The 18,256-nt window shown below is 46.5% G+C and overlaps 3 protein-coding genes and 2 long non-coding RNA genes across 13 annotated transcripts in view; 2 read left to right on the forward strand and 3 right to left on the reverse strand.

Moving 5' to 3' along the window:
• ptprub (protein tyrosine phosphatase receptor type Ub) overlaps positions 1 to 13,176 on the reverse strand; it is a 127,085-nt gene extending 113,909 nt beyond the window's left edge. For 2 of the 7 annotated variants that reach the window (XM_088387389.1, XM_088387388.1), the window contains exon 1: positions 4,044 to 4,382. In XM_088387389.1, the coding sequence (XP_088243515.1) occupies positions 4,044 to 4,113 (70 nt within the window). In that variant the 5' untranslated portion in view covers positions 4,114 to 4,382. Of the gene's footprint in view, positions 1 to 3,105; positions 4,384 to 12,845 lie in introns of those variants that run through there. The other 5 variants (XM_088387386.1, XM_088387384.1, XM_088387387.1 and 2 more) reach the window with 5 other exon arrangements.
• LOC148392010 (uncharacterized) lies at positions 3,418 to 4,738 on the forward strand. Its single transcript, XR_015860893.1, has 2 exons — positions 3,418 to 4,081; positions 4,210 to 4,738. It is a non-coding gene; the product is annotated as an uncharacterized LOC148392010 (long non-coding RNA).
• Positions 5,130 to 7,827, reverse strand: LOC148392011 (uncharacterized). Of its 2 annotated transcripts, none has more exons than XM_088387401.1 (4): positions 7,509 to 7,827; positions 6,680 to 6,940; positions 6,130 to 6,402; positions 5,130 to 5,709 (listed from the first exon to the last, which is right to left on the reverse strand). In XM_088387401.1, the coding sequence occupies exons 1-4, from the start codon at positions 7,810 to 7,812 to the stop codon at positions 5,558 to 5,560; spliced, it is 990 nt and encodes a 329-aa protein (XP_088243527.1). In that variant the 5' UTR covers positions 7,813 to 7,827; the 3' UTR covers positions 5,130 to 5,557. The 2 variants fall into 2 exon arrangements, with proteins under 2 accessions (XP_088243527.1, XP_088243526.1); XM_088387400.1 differs by having other exon boundaries at positions 6,653 to 6,940.
• On the forward strand, positions 12,256 to 13,555 carry LOC148392012 (uncharacterized). The gene is made up of 2 exons (XR_015860892.1): positions 12,256 to 12,883; positions 13,012 to 13,555. It is a non-coding gene; the product is annotated as an uncharacterized LOC148392012 (long non-coding RNA).
• A 391-nt stretch (positions 13,556 to 13,946) lies between these two features.
• LOC148392013 (uncharacterized) lies at positions 13,947 to 16,537 on the reverse strand. 2 transcript variants are annotated; one of them, XM_088387404.1, is made up of 4 exons: positions 16,264 to 16,537; positions 15,435 to 15,695; positions 14,885 to 15,157; positions 13,947 to 14,464 (listed from the first exon to the last, which is right to left on the reverse strand). In XM_088387404.1, the coding sequence occupies exons 1-4, from the start codon at positions 16,520 to 16,522 to the stop codon at positions 14,313 to 14,315; spliced, it is 945 nt and encodes a 314-aa protein (XP_088243530.1). In that variant the 5' UTR covers positions 16,523 to 16,537; the 3' UTR covers positions 13,947 to 14,312. The 2 variants fall into 2 exon arrangements, with proteins under 2 accessions (XP_088243530.1, XP_088243529.1); XM_088387403.1 differs by having other exon boundaries at positions 15,408 to 15,695.
• Positions 16,538 to 18,256: the final 1,719 nt, after the last annotated feature.

Below are 18,256 nucleotides of genomic sequence, written 5' to 3' on the forward strand. Positions count from 1 at the left end.
TTGCAAGCTGAGCCTTGATTGGATGTTTCAAAATGGTCGCCCCGCCTATATTTGGAATAGCTTAATGACAAACTATTTGGATGCATCTTTAGTTACTGCAGTTGCTTCTACTATCATTGTCAGCAAAAACATAATATTGTAGTGCATGACAGGCCCAAGAAAAAATGCTGACTTAGCAAATGTGGACACAAAAAAAAAAAAGGCAGAAATATATATGATTAAAAATGCACTGTGTTCTTGAGGACAAATTTCCCTCAGAGTCCCTAACATGCACATAATTTGTCATCCAAAGTCAAATCTTCAACATCTTCATTTTAATTGCTAGCTAGCTGCGCGAGGGGCAAACGAGTGCTAAGGCAAAGTGGAGATGTCAGTGAGCCTGCTGTGATGAAGTGCGCATTTCATGGAATTTGGCATGCAAAATGTTTTAAAGTCATAGTCAAGTCCACACACAATAGATCCGGCATAGAAGCGGAAAAAGGGCTGCCTCGACATTAGTAGTCTGCTTAATCACACACATTAATGCCACCACAAGTCTGTCAGTGAAAACAAAACTATCTATCTGCGTAATTTCCAGCCCACCTCTCTCACTCACTGTCCCCCCCCCTCCCCATTTCGCATCCCACCCTCCTTGTTGCAAAGTTTTCCATCTGCTCTTTGAATTACTGCCCACAAAGATGGAACCCAACCAGCCTTTTTTAGGAGGAGACGGTCTGACCGGCCCAATCCCCCCCCCTCCCCCTCCGCAGATGGTGGCCTGGTTCCTAAAGGGAAAACTTTCACATTCACTGCTACTTTTTCGCATTCGCTGCCACTTTTGAAGCATTTTTTTTTTTTTTTACAAATTAGGGACATCCTCTCCCACTAGAATGCTAATAAATCCACCCACTCTGTCAATTACATCCATTATGATGGAAACAAAATGGCCTCTTGAGAACCTGAGTGTAACAGGTACAAATGGCTGAAGTGTCGTGATGAATTATGCAACAGTTAGCAATTAAAAAACAAATAAAAGAGCCCATTTCCAATAAGTTTTCCTTTCAAGAGAAAATTATTATATACTTAGTGTAAGTTGGTGCTCAAAAGTAGAGGCTGCACTTTATCCTCATTAATCTCTTTAGTGTCTTGCGTCTGTCTACTTTGCAGCATGGATCAGCTCCTGTTTAAGCCCAATCACTAATGATCTCGTCATGCAAGGGGTCCGACATTGACCCCCACTGCTGCTTTTATAAAGTTGAATACTGCATTGCACATCACAATTTAATGAGACAAACCAGGCAGCTCCTTTCACCTTTCTCTTATTTTCTGAAATAAGCAAAAAAAAAAATAAAAAATAAAAATCGCCAGTGACGTCGAAGAGCGATTATCACCAGGGAACTGGATACGCAATTTATTACAACATAGGAAAAGGGTTGCTACTCAAGCAATGCAATCACTAGCATACACACATTAATTTACTGAGCAGATGCTAAGGATGCTATTTGGGAGAAAGCATTAAGGCTAATGACTAGCATGAAAATGACCAGTGAAGCTCAATAAAATAGCCCATTTATGTTGCGTGTTATTTACTTCATACCAGAAGTAACTATTTCTTTTATTTATTCTCTTCTCAGTGGCGAGAAAATGAAACAGCAAAAAACTGAGATTGGACTTAAAAATGATTAAACACCACACTGGACTTCCTTTGAGTCTTTTTTTTTTTTTAAGATATAGTATTTTCTCTTATCAACGGGACTATAATCATTTGGGCATAGCAGAGAGACTTAATCTTTCAAAGTCTGCTGATAATTCATCTTCCAGTGCGCTGACAGGTGCGACCGAGTGCAGCAAGCAGGAGTTATGGAAAACATGGATTTGATCGAGTGGAAAAAAAGGCGAACAATCCCCGACGGAGTGCCGAGGCTCAACTGTTAGTCGACATCCAAGGTGAAGGTGTGGTCTTCATGCAACGCCGTGTTAATCAAATGAGACGCGCAATGAAGTGTGGGAGCCGAGGTTGCATTCACACCCCTTGATTTCTCACCATGCAAGATATAGAAGCAGAGCAGGGTAGGGTGGGATAAGCAGCAAGTCAAAAAAAAAAATGCACATGGCAAGATTTTAACACACAAGTAATCAAACAAAACAAACGCAATTATGTCATGTACACTTTGCTAAAGCTTTTCTGTTGCATGTGCTTTTATTGTGATTAAATTCCTTCATGTAACTGAGCGTGTCCATTCCTCATCGGGGTTTTGGACTCAAATGCACAAAAATATTATAAATTAGCATGAATCTATGAATGGATATTGCGTTCGTGGAATATGAATTAAGCAGCATGATTCACCTGTGGTTATCCATCTCGGTGGGGGCGGGGCCTTTTGTTACTTGCGGTCAACTGAAAATGACATCACAGATGCCAAGTCTCAGGTCACAACCAATCGTGGCTCAGCTTCAGAAAACTAGTGAGCCGTGATTCGTTGTGAGCTGGCAACTGTGATGTCATTTTCAGTCGACCGTGTGACAAAATGGCCGCCACCTCAGCTGGCTCAAAACAGGTGGATTTTGCCTGTTTAATTCATAACCCAACCTTTTCAACTAGTTGGGCTGCACAGAACTTAGTATTACCGATACAATGGCTTGGGCTTAACTTCCTGTTTACTACCCACTCTGGTTGAACTGACTCAACTCTTGGAGGTTGCTTCTGTCAGATACAGTCTGGGCACAGCTTGTGACGCAATGAAGCTAGCGGCCACGCTGTGTTGCCAACTTGGCTAACTTTCCAACACGAAGCAACTTTTCAAAAAAGTTTGTCATATTTAGGTCGTTAAGAGTCATACTGACAAAAACGGTACCGTACTTTCATACAAGCAAGCACATCAAAAACAACAACAACACATTTACACCCCCTGTCCTCTTTGACGAACATATGGTGACCCGAGCTTACAGCATTTCCCCCAAACAATGGTGACCCAGTAAAGAAAAAAAAAAGACCCATGACCCATATTGGGTCCTGTATTTAAGTTTGAGTAACCCAAGCTCAATCTTTTGGACAGCACCAACCAGATTTGAACACCAGTGAAATATCTAAACCCATGAAGTTAAGTAACTTAAATGGAAACATACTAGCACAGCTTACACGCCGCAGTAGTTTGCAGTGATGAAACAGAAGAGCGCAGGATGGAGTGGCGCAGAATGCGCGCTTCGTTGCCTTGACCACATGCCCGACAAAATATACACAAAGATAAATCACATTTGTTTTCCGTGCATAATCCAAGAGAAAGACTCGTACGCGTGCCGTGAGATGTGATTCTTGACGCATAAGCATCAAACAAGTGATGTCGCTGTCATTTTACAAATGTGCTTTTTCCCCTCTCGAGAAAACACAACATATGGCATCGGGTCTATTTGACAAATTGCCCAATTTGGATTCTGAGCGTCAAACAGCCTATCCTATAAAGCAAAACACGATCCTTTAAGGGAAAGAGCATTTCATGAAGACAAATGAGAGAAGACAGTGCCGAATCAAGCAACAGTAGCGATAATTGCTGCTTTTCGTCTTTAAATAGCACAACACAGCATAACTGCTGTCATTTACCAGACCTGACGGACGACAGTGAAATGAAACTTTTATTTCTCGATGCCAGTGTGTCAGAAACACCTTGGAAGCTGAGCGGTGACGCACAAGCACAAGACGATGCGTTGTTTTGATGTGAAACGGGAGCTCCGGCCAGACCGCTTTGGCGATATCGAACCATTCGACGAAAAGTTCTTGCACTTTTAGAAAGTCGACCGTGATTTCCAGATAGGTGTTTATAGAGGCAACGGTTCAAAGTGCCCTTCTAGTCGATCGTAGGCGCAAGCATTTAAGCGCACGGTTCAAACTGTTCCTCCCTCATCAATCGTAGGCAGATGCGTGGAAGTGCAGACGAGCGCTGTGGAGCATTGAGGTACAAAGTTGGCCATGGCCGAACTCGCTTCTCTTTCGCCCTCATTGGAGTTTCATGCCCACGCACAAAGTTTCCAACGACACGGAGGACATGCAGACACAAATCGGGTCTTACCTGTTGGCCCCTCGATCCCATCGGCGGAGATCTGCACGGTGAGAATCAACAAAAAGGCGCAGGTGTTCATGGTCAAGCTGATTTGTGGGCGGTTTGGGTTTTTTTTCTTTTCTTTCGGATTGTTTTCGGTCTTTCTTTTTTAGTCCACTTTTAAATGCGTTGACAGATGGTTTTCAAGTCGCTCCAGAAGTTTTGCAGAGTGGAGCTCATCTGTTCCCCCACTGGTTGACTCTGACACAGACACGCAGTTTCGGAGGACGCGCGGCGAGACGGACGGCCCACTGCTACTTGTGCAAACTGACGTCAGGGTAAACAGTTGAGGGGAGAGATTTGCCTTTCCCCTCCCAGCCCGAGACGCTCCCGTGAGCAAAGAAGCAGGAGTCGGGCGCCATCAAGTGGCCATGTCTAGTAAATCACAGCGTCGACCATGAGAGAATGTTGGGGGGGGGGGAATCTTCTTCCCCGGGTTTTGTTTGGTTTGGTTTGGTTTGGTTTGGTTTGGTTTGTCCACACTTGATGTGATCGTGTTGCTGCAGTTTGCGTCGTCCATAAAACTGTACTGAACTGTCACAAAGGTCTAAATTGTACAAAATTAAAACAATGTGCCCCGTAGGGCTTAAAATAATGTTTTCGTATAATTCAGTGATGACATTTCATTTGGAAGACATCACAGTAAATACATTTTGGCCTCAGAATTGTGCTACTTTTCTTTCTTTTTAGAAACGTTCACCTTTTGAATGACAACTGCCAATGGTTTCCAGTAGTCTTAATTTTCAAAATGAAATTCAGGGAGCTACGACTACCATTATGGACCAAACGATATCAACATCTTTGGATTTATTGTGTGATTTGTTCCTGTTTGAAAACTAATTTGAATGACTTAGGGAGAGCCTCAAAAACAGTCGAGCCCTCAACACAAGCCAGCCAAGGTCACCATTGGTCCAAGGCGGCGTCGGGCCCTCTCTCGATCCATTCTGGCGCCCCGACACCTTCAGAGGGAGGTGATGAACTGGTCTGGAAGTTGGAGAAGAGGGCAGAGTGGACGGCTTTGGACACAATGCGGCGAAGGGACAAAGACCATGCACGTGGTGGTTTGGATCATTTTATTAGACTGAAGCTTTGATTCTTTTCTTCGACTAAAGAGCAAAACGAAGCACACCCAATGCCAGCCGCCAATTGAGTTCAATCAAAAGAAAAGCAAAAGAGCAAAACGAAGCACACCCAATGACAGCCGCCAATTGAGTTCAATCAAAAGAAAAGCAAAAGAGCAAAACGAAGCACACCCAATGACAGCCGCCAATTGAGTTCAATCAAAAGAAAAGCAAAAGAGCAAAACGAAGCACACCCAATGACAGCCGCCAATTGAGTTCAATCAAAAGAAAAGCAATTCACAAAGGAAAATCCAAATGTGTACGTGGTGCACTGATGTGGCTGGCACGAGGCCGGCGATGCTTATTCGAGGCCGGCGATGCTTATTGTGGGCTAACCCGCTCGCCGCGCCTGTTCGCTGTCTTCTAGTTGGCCAGCTGAAGCAGCAGATGGACCAAGGTGGTGACCAGCAGAGCAGGTGAGTAGGACAGGCCCTTGGCGGTGTTGGTGGTCTTGGTGGTCTTGGTGGTCTTGGTGGTCTTGGTGGTCTTGGTGTCGCTGCCGCCGTCGCTGCTCACTTGGGAATGACAGATGCAAACATAATTGGAAACCGTCAGCGGGCAAAATTTGAAATTGCTGCACACTTTTGTACCCTAACCCTACCCCCCTCACTATTGATTAAATACAAAATGTTTTGACAACACGGATCAATAAAAAACACATTTTGTTGCATGTGTCGCACGACAAGGTTTCGTGAGTGATTTGCCTGCAACGTCAGAGGTTAATAAATAGTCGCTCAAGTGTGTTGGATGCCAACTGAATTGGAATTTTGGAGCGCTTTAGTTAGGGGCATATCTTGCTAACGTTTCTCTGAAAAGCATTGGTTGACATTTGTTTGGCGTGCATGTTTGTGCGTTCTTCTGCATGTGCCCTGTGGGAAAGAAATGGTGCGCAAAAAGGTTTCATGTGGCCAGAGGCTTTTCGCACAACATCAAACCTTCGACTTTGAACTTTTGCTGTCCTGCCATGCCGGTGCCGCCCTTCGCCACGTATGTTCCCGCTGTTTCTGGTTTCAGGTCCAGGATCTTCAGGCCATCCTTCGGAGTTCCAACCATCTCGGTTACGCCTGGGGTGTTGGTAATCTGTCCGGGCGAGCCGTCCTTCTCCCATTGGACTGTGCCGGCGCTAACGCCAGTGGCTTTCAGCTTGAGCGACCCGCCCACACTGCCGCTGCACGTCGTCTCTGTTGCTCCGCCAAAGCAGTCTCCCACTGCCAGCACAAGAAAAGCAGGATTGGTCAAAGTATCACACATTCTCGATGCAAAGTACAAGGATACATGCTAAGAAAAGACAAAGTAGCAACTCAAAGATGGCTGAGATTTTGCTGTTTTGGACAAAATGTTGGCTCAAGGGTTTTTGGAAGCCAACTGAATTGGAATTTTGGAGTGCTTTTGAGGCATAACTTGCCAACTTTTCTGTCTGCATGGGAAAGAAATGCTGCGCTAAATGGTTTCACGTGCCCAGCGGCTTCCCCCCCGACATCAAACCATTGACGACGAATTCTTGCGTTCCTGTGATGCCAGGGGCCTTGGCCTTGTATGTTCCCTCGTCGTCGTCGTCCAGATTTTTAATCGTCATCTTTTCTCCGTTAGTTCCAGTTTTCGGGTACTTTGCAGCGTCGGTAGTTGGACCATCATCCCCTTTCGTCCAGGTGACAGTGTCGGTAGCGTTAGTGGCTTCCAACTCGAGTTCTCCTCCCGGCTTGCCATTGCACGTCACTTTTGCAGTTGCGCCCCTACATGTCGCCGCTGCCAGCACAAAAACAGCAATATTGGGCAAAATACAACTCAGTCGCTCACTGAAAAAAAAAAAATCATCTCCACTTGTTCCGATAATTTTCTCGTTTTGTTTGAGCTGAAAACATCCATCCGTGTCCTGTCTCGAGTTTCGAACAAGAAGAGCACGTACAGTGTTATGCTTAGAAGTTTTTTTTGTTTGTTTTTTTTGACGTGACCCTCGATCAGATTGATTTTGAATCCGTTTTGGAGGTGTCCGCTTCCCGTCCCTATAGGATTGCTTTGAAAAGAGCAAACAAAAAATCCAATCTATACTTTCAATATTTTCACCCCCGCAACGTCTTTGTAAACGTAAAAGCGTCTTTCTCGAGACTATTTTATCACGTGAAATAAATCGGAACGTATTCTCTATGATACTGAAATGTACCAGAAATGATAGCGAAAATGGATTTCGCGGCAGGAGCACCTAATAGGATAAGGCACGCGACTGACAAAATCATGCCGTAAGACCGTTTACAAGACGAAATTAAAATCAATCAAAAGAGAAGAAAAAAACCCAAATCTTTCCAAGATTCCGTACCTTGTTCACTTTGCTGGCAAAGGACGAGTGCCAAGCACAGGAGCTTGAGGTCCAGCTTCATTGTCGTTCTCAAAGACGGATCGGATCGGATCGGATCGGATAGGAAGTCAGCTGCTGTCTGTCTGCCGGGGAGCTGAAAGTGCGAAGAGATGCGAGCGAGCACGCCAACGAGCCAACGCAAATGAACACAATCCGCCAGTCGGCCGGAGAAAAGCACAAACGTCTCGAGCAAAGGTAGCAAAGGACCGTCATCGGCCTCGTCATAGTCGTGCTTTGAAAGTCTGCCTATTTGTTGCTTGTTCATTGGCTGGATTTGGGCTCTTTATTTCCATCACGTAAGGCGCTTTGAAAGAGAACCCAAAAGCGGCCGTCAAAGTGAAAGAATGCCCATGATCTTGCAATGCAATCGTTCAACAAAACGGACACGCCAACACATGATTAAATAATGCTTTGCATTGTACACCATGTGAATACGCTGCTTTGATTGTATGTAAAGGGTGTCGAGTTGATTGTCGGAAGGTCAATCAATGTAAAGTGTTTTGAATTCAAACGTTGGTGGTTGCCCAAATGTGGCCGCACGGAGGCTGAGGTCAGCCAGAGTCCAACGTCCCGTTTGGCACGCTCAAACGTGGTCAATCGAGACCATTCTGATTCGGAAACGACACTTCTGCTGAGCCAAGCCGAATTACGTATTAGGAGTGTGGTGCTTTTCTGGCAACGCAACATCGCACTTGGACAATGGAGACAGACGCTGATGAGTCAGGATACTGACTGGCCCCTTTAGGGTCAGGTCTCAGAAGTCGCAGCTTTCGTAAGATACTTAAGACGCTGGTCTCACGCCGACGCGGCGCATCTGATTTGAGCGCCCGCTGAGCTCCGTCCACCTTGGAAAATACAAATTGGTGGCCCACTACGGGCAACCCCCGCGGGAACTTGACTAGCACCGATGTCAAACTGAAGGCCCGAGGGCTCGCTCCACGTGCCCTTTTATGGAGCCGAGGCAAGCGCGTCGCAATTTTGCCTCGGTCGGTCGCGATGACCGGCCGGGATAATCAGATGCAGGGAAAACGATGGAATGGGATGAGCTCGTGAATCGCGTTTGAATACGGGATCGACTAGGTGAGGGACAAGAAGTACGTCGACATGCCTGACAGCAATTGGCCTAGTTTGTACACCAACTGCACAAGTCAGCTTCTGGCGAGCAGACATTATCGTTGGCAGTGATCCTCGCAGCGGAATTCCAAACCGCTTGACTCGTTTCAAATAGCCCCATTTGAATGTGAACGTTTTGTGCAGCGAGGAATTCAATTCAAAGGCGCTGTTGAGGGCGTCCGACATGAGTGCAAGTCTTCAGACTTGAACAGAAGTGGTTGGCTCTTCATTCTGCACTTTGGCCCCCACTGTTGATTGATAACCACCACCACCACCACCACCACCACCACATGAGGATCTCCTCCCGTGACTTGGAAGCTAAGATCCAGATTGAGTTTTGTCGGGCAAACACATTAGCATTAGCTCAAGGTGAGGCGACTCCGGCCTGCGAAGTGACTCGTCGAAAAGATCAGGCTCAGACTCGTTGAGGAGCCAGCCGATCGTTTCAATCAGCTATGTTGGGGCTGGGCAACTTCTTAAGCCGGCAGCACGGCTGTCACAGGGTTAGCTTACTTTTCCAATTGTCAGTCGGCCAAATTGCTAAATGCAAACAGATAACCCAAAAAAAATCAGCATCCGCCGGCATTTTCATCACAACAAAACGAGAGCCTTGAGCATTCTTATCATGACGTCTCAGCTCCATCGCCTCGCGTTTGCTCGTGCGGGCTTCCATTGGGTCTCTGAATACGCGAAGAGCGACACCTGCTCCGTATGGTCAGCCTCTTGAGATGAACTCTGACGTGAATCGGGGCGATATACTAAATGAAACCGAATTGTATCGTAAGGACTAGCGGTGCAGTTCAGTCACCTTTCTTTTGGTGTTTTTCTTAATTCGGGGCTCCAGCGCAACCTAGTTGTCATGGTAACGGAAGCCATTCCTGTCATATCCGCAACAAATTCGCCTCATTTGAATGAGACGGGGCAACCCTCTCAAATGAATTCATTTAAGCAAGACCCGAAATAGGCTATGTCAATAAAAATGCCTCATGTCTCCACTGACTGCGGTTTGAAATAGAGATTTATTTAAGTGTGTTCATTGATGTCATAATGCAGGGTCATCTTTGTATGGAATGGCCTCTTTTGTAAATAAGAAAGAAAGTAACTCATAGGCTTAGATTAAAGCAATTACGGTTGTTCCAAGTATGATTGCCAAGATGTGTGTTCTCCAGTCAAACGATTGTTGTTGTCGTCGTCGTCGTCGTCGCTGTATCTCAAAAGGTATGCTATTTAGTAAAAGACCCACAAAAACTGTTTGAACTGGGGCTGAAAATAAAAACAACCGTGAGATATCATAAGGGGAGGGGTGTTGGATTTTGTCCACAATTTAGGGAGCGCACGATCTGCGCCTAACGGCAAAAGCCATTGCCAATCACCTGGTATCCAATTTACTCACTGCGTGCTCGTTTGATTTCTTCCGATTTAGCAAAATGCTAAGACACTGAAGCCGAACGAAATTAGACTTACACAGGTTGGTTGGGTTCCATCACAATTCTTGTTGCGAACGCTCTGTTTTCTGGAAAGTACAATACAGCGCTGGGCCTTTCGTGCGACCATGCTCACGAGCAGAAAGTCTCCATTCAGAAAAGGCAACGTTCAAGGTTCTTTGGTCAGCTTATATTCAGTTGCACATGCCAGTGTGGGCCGGGTTTGATGGCTGATGAGTCTTTGGGGTGGGGCAAGTTCGCAGGAGATTTTGATTCCATGGGAGTGGGTGCTGGTTCAGTGAGAGCTGGGGGGGGGGGCTCTTGTCTTGCATCCCGTCTTTCGGCCTTGGCGATCGTCTTTGGCCGGGTTCTTGGCTGTCTCCCTCTGGCACCTGCTGGTTTTATCTCCAAGTGACCTTCTGATTCCATGGCAGTGGGTGCTGGTTCAGTGAGAGCTGGTTCCGTGGGGGTGGGTGCTGATTATGGGCGATTCGGTGTGTGTGTGTGTGTGTGTGTGTGTGTGTGTGTGTGTGTGTGTGTGTGTGTGTGTGTGTGTGTGTGTGTGTGTGTGTGTGTGTGTGTGTGTGTGTGTGTGTGTGTGTGTGTGTGTGTGTGTGGGAGGGGGGGGCTGTTGTCTTGCATCCCGTCTTTCGGCCTTGGCGATCGTCTTTGGCCGGGTTCTCGGCTGTCTCCCTCTGGCACCTGCTGGTTTTATCTCCAAGTGACCTTCCTGTAAACATTCTCCTCCATTCTTGCACATCCACTGTCGCACCTCATCCATTCATCACTCTTTCAGTGTTGTCATTTTGTACGGAATTACGTGAGCTGTTGGCTGCGACATCATCAATTTATTAATGTTCCCTGACCATGCAAAGTTTGTACTCACCACTTAGCATGTTTTTGTTTGTTTGTTCTTTTGATACTCCATGCACTTGCTTACGTCGTCGTCATATTCTTAGTTTAATCATGCTTTCAACCGTGTCTTTTCTTTGCTAGGCAAAATCTTTCCCTCCGTCCAGAACGCTCAGTAGTAATCGACCACTGGCGTCCAGCATTAGTCAAAACGTAAGATGCACTCAAGTACTGAACATTTTTAGACGACTTTGGCAGTGTCCGTGATCGTCAGGCATGCATTAAACAGTTCCTTAAGGGTCATTAAGCTCTTCAGGCAATATACTATGTATCGAAAAACATTTGTTATTTCAACGTGCTCAGAAATAGTATGTCAGATCACAAAGTTATAAAAACCTTTGTCATTACCACCTATCGAAAATGTCTCGTTAGGTCTTTGTTATCGAGTTGGTGTGTAGGTATGATAATGATATGCTTAAAATGTTTCTTTTATTGATTAAAGATGTGAATATACTTGTCTGCTTCTGTACTTGATTCAATGAGGTCTGAGCGTATCGGTTTTTGGAGCTAGGCAGGACCCTTTGTATTTCGACCCCATTCCTTCAGTACCATATAAACCTCAACACTGAGTACTACAATGACTCGCAAAAAGTCATTTCAATTGCAAACATCGTAAGAAATGGTTCATTTTTGCTGCCTATCCCCATCTACTTTTATCACATCAAAAACAGCAACACATTTACACCCCCTGTCCTCTTTGACGAACATATGGTGACCCGAGCTTACAGCATTTCCCCCAAACAATGGTGACCCAGTAAAGAAAAAAAAAAGACCCATGACCCATATTGGGTCCTGTATTTAAGTTTGAGTAACCCAAGCTCAATCTTTTGGACAGCACCAACCAGATTTGAACACCAGTGAAATATCTAAACCCATGAAGTTAAGTAACTTAAATGGAAACATACTAGCACAGCTTACACGCCGCAGTAGTTTGCAGTGATGAAACAGAAGAGCGCAGGATGGAGTGGCGCAGAACGCGCGCTTCGTTGCCTTGACCACATGCCCGACAAAATATACACAAAGATAAATCACATTTGTTTTCCGTGCATAATCCAAGAGAAAGACTCGTACGCGTGCCGTGAGATGTGATTCTTGACGCATAAGCATCAAACAAGTGATGTCGCTGTCATTTTACAAATGTGCTTTTTCCCCTCTCGAGAAAACACAACATATGGCATCGGGTCTATTTGACAAATTGCCCGATTTGGATTCTGAGCGTCAAACAGCCTATCCTATAAAGCAAAACACGATCCTTTAAGGGAGAGAGCATTTCATGAAGACAAATGAGAGAAGACAGTGCCGAATCAAGCAACAGTAGCGATAATTGCTGCTTTTCGTCTTTAAATAGCACAACACAGCATAACTGCTGTCATTTACCAGACCTGACGGACTACAGTGAAATGAAACTTTTATTTCTCGATGCCAGTGTGTCAGAAACACCTTGGAAGCTGAGCGGTGACGCACACGCACACGCACAAGACGATGCGTTGTTTTGATGTGAAACGGGAGCTCCGGCCAGACCGCTTTGGCGATATCGAACCATTCGACGAAAAGTTCTTGCACTTTTAGAAAGTCGACCGTGATTTCCAGATAGGTGTTTATAGAGGCAACGGTTCAAAGTGCCCTTCTAGTCGATCGTAGGCGCAAGCATTTAAGCGCACGGTTCAAACTGTTCCTCCCTCATCAATCGTCGGCAGATGCGTGGAAGTGCAGACGAGCGCTGTGGAGCATTGAGGTACAAAGTTGGCCACGGCCGAACCCGCTTCTCTTTCGCCCTCATTGGAGTTTCATGCCCACGCACAAAGTTTCCAACGACACGGAGGACATGCAGACACAAATCGGGTCTTACCTGTTGGCCCTTCGATCCCATCGGCGGAGATCTGCACGGTGAGAATCAACAAAAAGGCGCAGGTGTTCATGGTCAAGCTGATTTGTGGGGGGTTTGGTTTTTTTTTCTTTTCTTTCGGATTGTTTTCGGTCTTTCTTTTTTAGTCCACTTTTAAATGCGTTGACAGATGGTTTTCAAGTCGCTCCAGAAGTTTTGCAGAGTGGAGCTCATCTGTTCCCCCACTGGTTGACTCTGACACAGACACGCAGTTTCGGAGGACGCGCGGCGAGACGGACGGCCCACTGCTACTTGTGCAAACTGACGTCAGGGTAAACAGTTGAGGGGAGAGATTTGCCTTTCCCCTCCCAGCCCGAGACGCTCCCGTGAGCAAAGAAGCAGGAGTCGGGCGCCATCAAGTGGCCATGTCTAGTAAATCACAGCGTCGACCATGAGAGAATGTTGGGGGGGGGGGAATCTTCTTCCCCGGGTTTTGTTTTGTTTGGTTTGGTTTGGTTTGGTTTGGTTTGGTTTGGTTTGGTTTGTCCACACTTGATGTGATCGTGTTGCTGCAGTTTGCGTCGTCCATAAAACTGTACTGAACTGTCACAAAGGTCTAAATTGTACAAAATTAAAACAATGTGCCCCGTAGGGCTTAAAATAATGTTTTCGTATAATTCAGTGATGACATTTCATTTGGAAGACATCACAGTAAATACATTTTGGCCTCAGAATTGTGCTACTTTTCTTTCTTTTTAGAAACGTTCACCTTTTGAATGACAACTGCCAATGGTTTCCAGTAGTCTTAATTTTCAAAATGAAATTCAGGGAGCTACGACTACCATTATGGACCAAACGATATCAACATCTTTGGATTTATTGTGTGATTTGTTCCTGTTTGAAAACTAATTTGAATGACTTAGGGAGAGCCTCAAAAACAGTCGAGCCCTCAACACAAGCCAGCCAAGGTCACCATTGGTCCAAGGCGGCGTCGGGCCCTCTCTCGATCCATTCTGGCGCCCCGACACCTTCAGAGGGAGGTGATGAACTGGTCTGGAAGTTGGAGAAGAGGGCAGAGTGGACGGCTTTGGACACAATGCGGCGAAGGGACAAAGACCATGCACGTGGTGGTTTGGATCATTTTATTAGACTGAAGCTTTGATTCTTTTCTTCGACTAAAGAGCAAAACGAAGCACACCCAATGCCAGCCGCCAATTGAGTTCAATCAAAAGAAAAGCAAAAGAGCAAAACGAAGCACACCCAATGACAGCCGCCAATTGAGTTCAATCAAAAGAAAAGCAAAAGAGCAAAACGAAGCACACCCAATGACAGCCGCCAATTGAGTTCAATCAAAAGAAAAGCAATTCACAAAGGAAAATCCAAATGTGTACGTGGTGCACTGATGTGGCTGGCACGAGGCCGGCGATGCTTATTCGAGGCCGGCGATGCTTATTGTGGGCTAACCCGCTCGCCGCGCCTGTTCGCTGTCTTCTAGTTGGCCAGCTGAAGCAGCAGATGGACCAAGGTGGTGACCAGCAGAGCAGGTGAGTAGGACAGGCCCTTGGCGGTGTTGGTGGTCTTGGTGGTCTTGGTGGTCTTGGTGGTCTTGGTGGTCTTGGTGTCGCTGCCGCCGTCGCTGCTCACTTGGGAATGACAGATGCAAACATAATTGGAAACCGTCAGCGGGCAAAATTTGAAATTGCTGCACACTTTTGTACCCTAACCCTACCCCCCTCACTATTGATTAAATACAAAATGTTTTGACAACACGGATCAATAAAAAACACATTTTGTTGCATGTGTCGCACGACAAGGTTTCGTGAGTGATTTGCCTGCAACGTCAGAGGTTAATAAATAGTCGCTCAAGTGTGTTGGATGCCAACTGAATTGGAATTTTGGAGCGCTTTAGTTAGGGGCATATCTTGCTAACGTTTCTCTGAAAAGCATTGGTTGACATTTGTTTGGCGTGCATGTTTGTGCGTTCTTCTGCATGTGCCCTGTGGGAAAGAAATGGTGCGCAAAAAGGTTTCATGTGGCCAGAGGCTTTTCGCACAACATCAAACCTTCGACTTTGAACTTTTGCTGTGTTGGCATGCCGGTGCCGTCCTTCGCCACGTATGTTCCCGCTGATTCTGGTTTCAGGTCCAGGATCTTCAGGCCATCCTTCGGAGTTCCAACCATCTCGGTTACGCCTGGGGTGTTGGTAATCTGTCCGGGCGAGCCGTCCTTCTCCCATTGGACTGTGCCGGCGCTAACGCCAGTGGCTTTCAGCTTGAGCGACCCGCCCACACTGCCGCTGCACGTCGTCTCTGTTGCTCCGCCAAAGCAGTCTCCCACTGCCAGCACAAGAAAAGCAGGATTGGTCAAAGTATCACACATTCTCGATGCAAAGTACAAGGATACATGCTAAGAAAAGACAAAGTAGCAACTCAAAGATGGCTGAGATTTTGCTGTTTTGGACAAAATGTTGGCTCAAGGGTTTTTGGAAGCCAACTGAATTGGAATTTTGGAGTGCTTTTGAGGCATAACTTGCCAACTTTTCTGTCTGCATGGGAAAGAAATGCTGCGCTAAATGGTTTCACGTGCCCAGCGGCTTCCCCCCCGACATCAAACCATTGACGACGAATTCTTGCGTTCCTGTGATGCCAGGGGCCTTGGCCTTGTATGTTCCCTCGTCGTCGTCGTCCAGATTTTTAATCGTCATCTTTTCTCCGTTAGTTCCAGTTTTCGGGTACTTTTCAGTGTCGGTAGTTTCACCAGTATCCCCTTTCGTCCAGGTGACAGTCTCGGTAGCGTTAGTGGCTTCCAACTCGAGTTCTCCTCCCGGCTTGCCATTGCACGTCACTTTTGCAGTTGCGCCCCTACATGTCGCCGCTGCCAGCACAAAAACAGCAATATTGGGCAAAATACAACTCAGTCGCTCACTGAAAAAAAAAAAATCATCTCCACTTGTTCCGATAATTTTCTCGTTTTGTTTGAGCTGAAAACATCCATCCGTGTCCTGTCTCGAGTTTCGAACAAGAAGAGCACGTACAGTGTTATGCTTAGAAGTTTTTTTTGTTTGTTTTTTTTGACGTGACCCTCGATCAGATTGATTTTGAATCCGTTTTGGAGGTGTCCGCTTCCCGTCCCTATAGGATTGCTTTGAAAAGAGCAAACAAAAAATCCAATCTATACTTTCAATATTTTCACCCCCGCAACGTCTTTGTAAACGTAAAAGCGTCTTTCTCGAGACTATTTTATCACGTGAAATAAATCGGAACGTATTCTCTATGATACTGAAATGTACCAGAAATGATAGCGAAAATGGATTTCGCGGCAGGAGCACCTAATAGGATAAGGCACGCGACTGACAAAATCATGCCGTAAGACCGTTTACAAGACGAAATTAAAATCAATCAAAAGAGAAGAAAAAAACCCAAATCTTTCCAAGATTCCGTACCTTGTTCACTTTGCTGGCAAAGGACGAGTGCCAAGCACAGGAGCTTGAGGTCCAGCTTCATTGTCGTTCTCAAAGACGGATCGGATCGGATCGGATAGGAAGTCAGCTGCTGTCTGTCTGCCGGGGAGCTGAAAGTGCGAAGAGATGCGAGCGAGCACGCCAACGAGCCAACGCAAATGAACACAATCCGCCAGTCGGCCGGAGAAAAGCACAAACGTCTCGAGCAAAGGTAGCAAAGGACCGTCATCGGCCTCGTCATAGTCGTGCTTTGAAAGTCTGCCTATTTGTTGCTTGTTCATTGGCTGGATTTGGGCTCTTTATTTCCATCACGTAAGGCGCTTTGAAAGAGAACCCAAAAGCGGCCGTCAAAGTGAAAGAATGCCCATGATCTTGCAATGCAATCGTTCAACAAAACGGACACGCCAACACATGATTAAATAATGCTTTGCATTGTACACCATGTGAATACGCTGCTTTGATTGTATGTAAAGGGTGTCGAGTTGATTGTCGGAAGGTCAATCAATGTAAAGTGTTTTGAATTCAAACGTTGGTGGTTGCCCAAATGTGGCCGCACGGAGGCTGAGGTCAGCCAGAGTCCAACGTCCCGTTTGGCACGCTCAAACGTGGTCAATCGAGACCATTCTGATTCGGAAACGACACTTCTGCTGAGCCAAGCCGAATTACGTATTAGGAGTGTGGTGCTTTTCTGGCAACGCAACATCGCACTTGGACAATGGAGACAGACGCTGATGAGTCAGGATACTGACTGGCCCCTTTAGGGTCAGGTCTCAGAAGTCGCAGCTTTCGTAAGATACTTAAGACGCTGGTCTCACGCCGACGCGGCGCATCTGATTTGAGCGCCCGCTGAGCTCCGTCCACCTTGGAAAATACAAACTGGTGGCCCACTACGGGCAACCCCCGCGGGAACTTGACTAGCACCGATGTCAAACTGAAGGCCCGAGGGCTCGCTCCACGTGCCCTTTTATGGAGCCGAGGCAAGCGCGTCGCAATTTTGCCTCGGTCGGTCGCGATGACCGGCCGGGATAATCAGATGCAGGGAAAACGATGGAATGGGATGAGCTCGTGAATCGCGTTTGAATACGGGATCGACTAGGTGAGGGACAAGAAGTACGTCGACATGCCTGACAGCAATTGGCCTAGTTTGTACACCAACTGCACAAGTCAGCTTCTGGCGAGCAGACATTATCGTTGGCAGTGATCCTCGCAGCGGAATTCCAAACCGCTTGACTCGTTTCAAATAGCCCCATTTGAATGTGAACGTTTTGTGCAGCGAGGAATTCAATTCAAAGGCGCTGTTGAGGGCGTCCGACATGAGTGCAAGTCTTCAGACTTGAACAGAAGTGGTTGGCTCTTCATTCTGCACTTTGGCCCCCACTGTTGATTGATAACCACCACCACCACCACCACCACCACCACCACCACCACCACCACCACCACCACCACCACATGAGGATCTCCTCCCGTGACTTGGAAGCTAAGATCCAGATTGAGTTTTGTCGGGCAAACACATTAGCATTAGCTCAAGGTGAGGCGACTCCGGCCTGCGAAGTGACTCGTCGAAACGATCAGGCTCAGACTCGTTGAGGAGCCAGCCGATCGTTTCAATCAGCTATGTTGGGGCTGGGCAACTTCTTAAGCCGGCAGCACGGCTGTCACAGGGTTAGCTTACTTTTCCAATTGTCAGTCGGCCAAATTGCTAAATGCAAACAGATAACCCAAAAAAATCCGCATCCGCCGGCATTTTCATCACAACAAAACGAGAGCCTTGAGCATTCTTCTCGTGACGTCTCAGCTCCATCGCCTCGCGTTTGCTCGTGCGGGCTTCCATTGGGTCTCTGAATACGCGAAGAGCGACACCTGCTCCGTATGGTCAGCCTCTTGAGATGAACTCTGACGTGAATCGGGGCGATATACTAAATGAAACCGAATTGTATCGTAAGGACTAGCGGTGCAGTTCAGTCACCTTTCTTTT

Source organism: Syngnathus floridae, chromosome 10 (genome assembly GCF_059516105.1).
Source record: "Syngnathus floridae isolate MCC-2025c chromosome 10, RoL_Sflo_1.0, whole genome shotgun sequence".
Classification (NCBI taxonomy): domain Eukaryota; kingdom Metazoa; phylum Chordata; class Actinopteri; order Syngnathiformes; family Syngnathidae; genus Syngnathus; species Syngnathus floridae.

Bases quoted from the DNA above. Each gene is read 5' to 3' on its own strand.
- LOC148392011 (XM_088387400.1), bottom strand. From the start codon at position 7,812: ATGAACAAGCAACAAATAGGCAGACTTTCAAAGCACGACTATGACGAG. The intron at 6,941-7,508 runs GTACGGAATCTT...TTGTGCTGGCAG, and splicing joins TTGCCAGCAAAGTGAACAAG to CGGCGACATGTAGGGGCGCA. The intron at 5,710-6,129 runs GTTTGATGTTGT...GTCATTCCCAAG, and splicing joins GCAAAAGTTCAAAGTCGAAG to TGAGCAGCGACGGCGGCAGC.
- LOC148392013 (XM_088387403.1), bottom strand. From the start codon at position 16,522: ATGACGAGGCCGATGACGGTCCTTTGCTACCTTTGCTCGAGACGTTTG. The intron at 15,158-15,407 runs GCACGTGAAACC...TTGTGCTGGCAG, and splicing joins GTCGGGGGGGAAGCCGCTGG to TGGGAGACTGCTTTGGCGGA. The intron at 14,465-14,884 runs GTTTGATGTTGT...GTCATTCCCAAG, and splicing joins GCAAAAGTTCAAAGTCGAAG to TGAGCAGCGACGGCGGCAGC.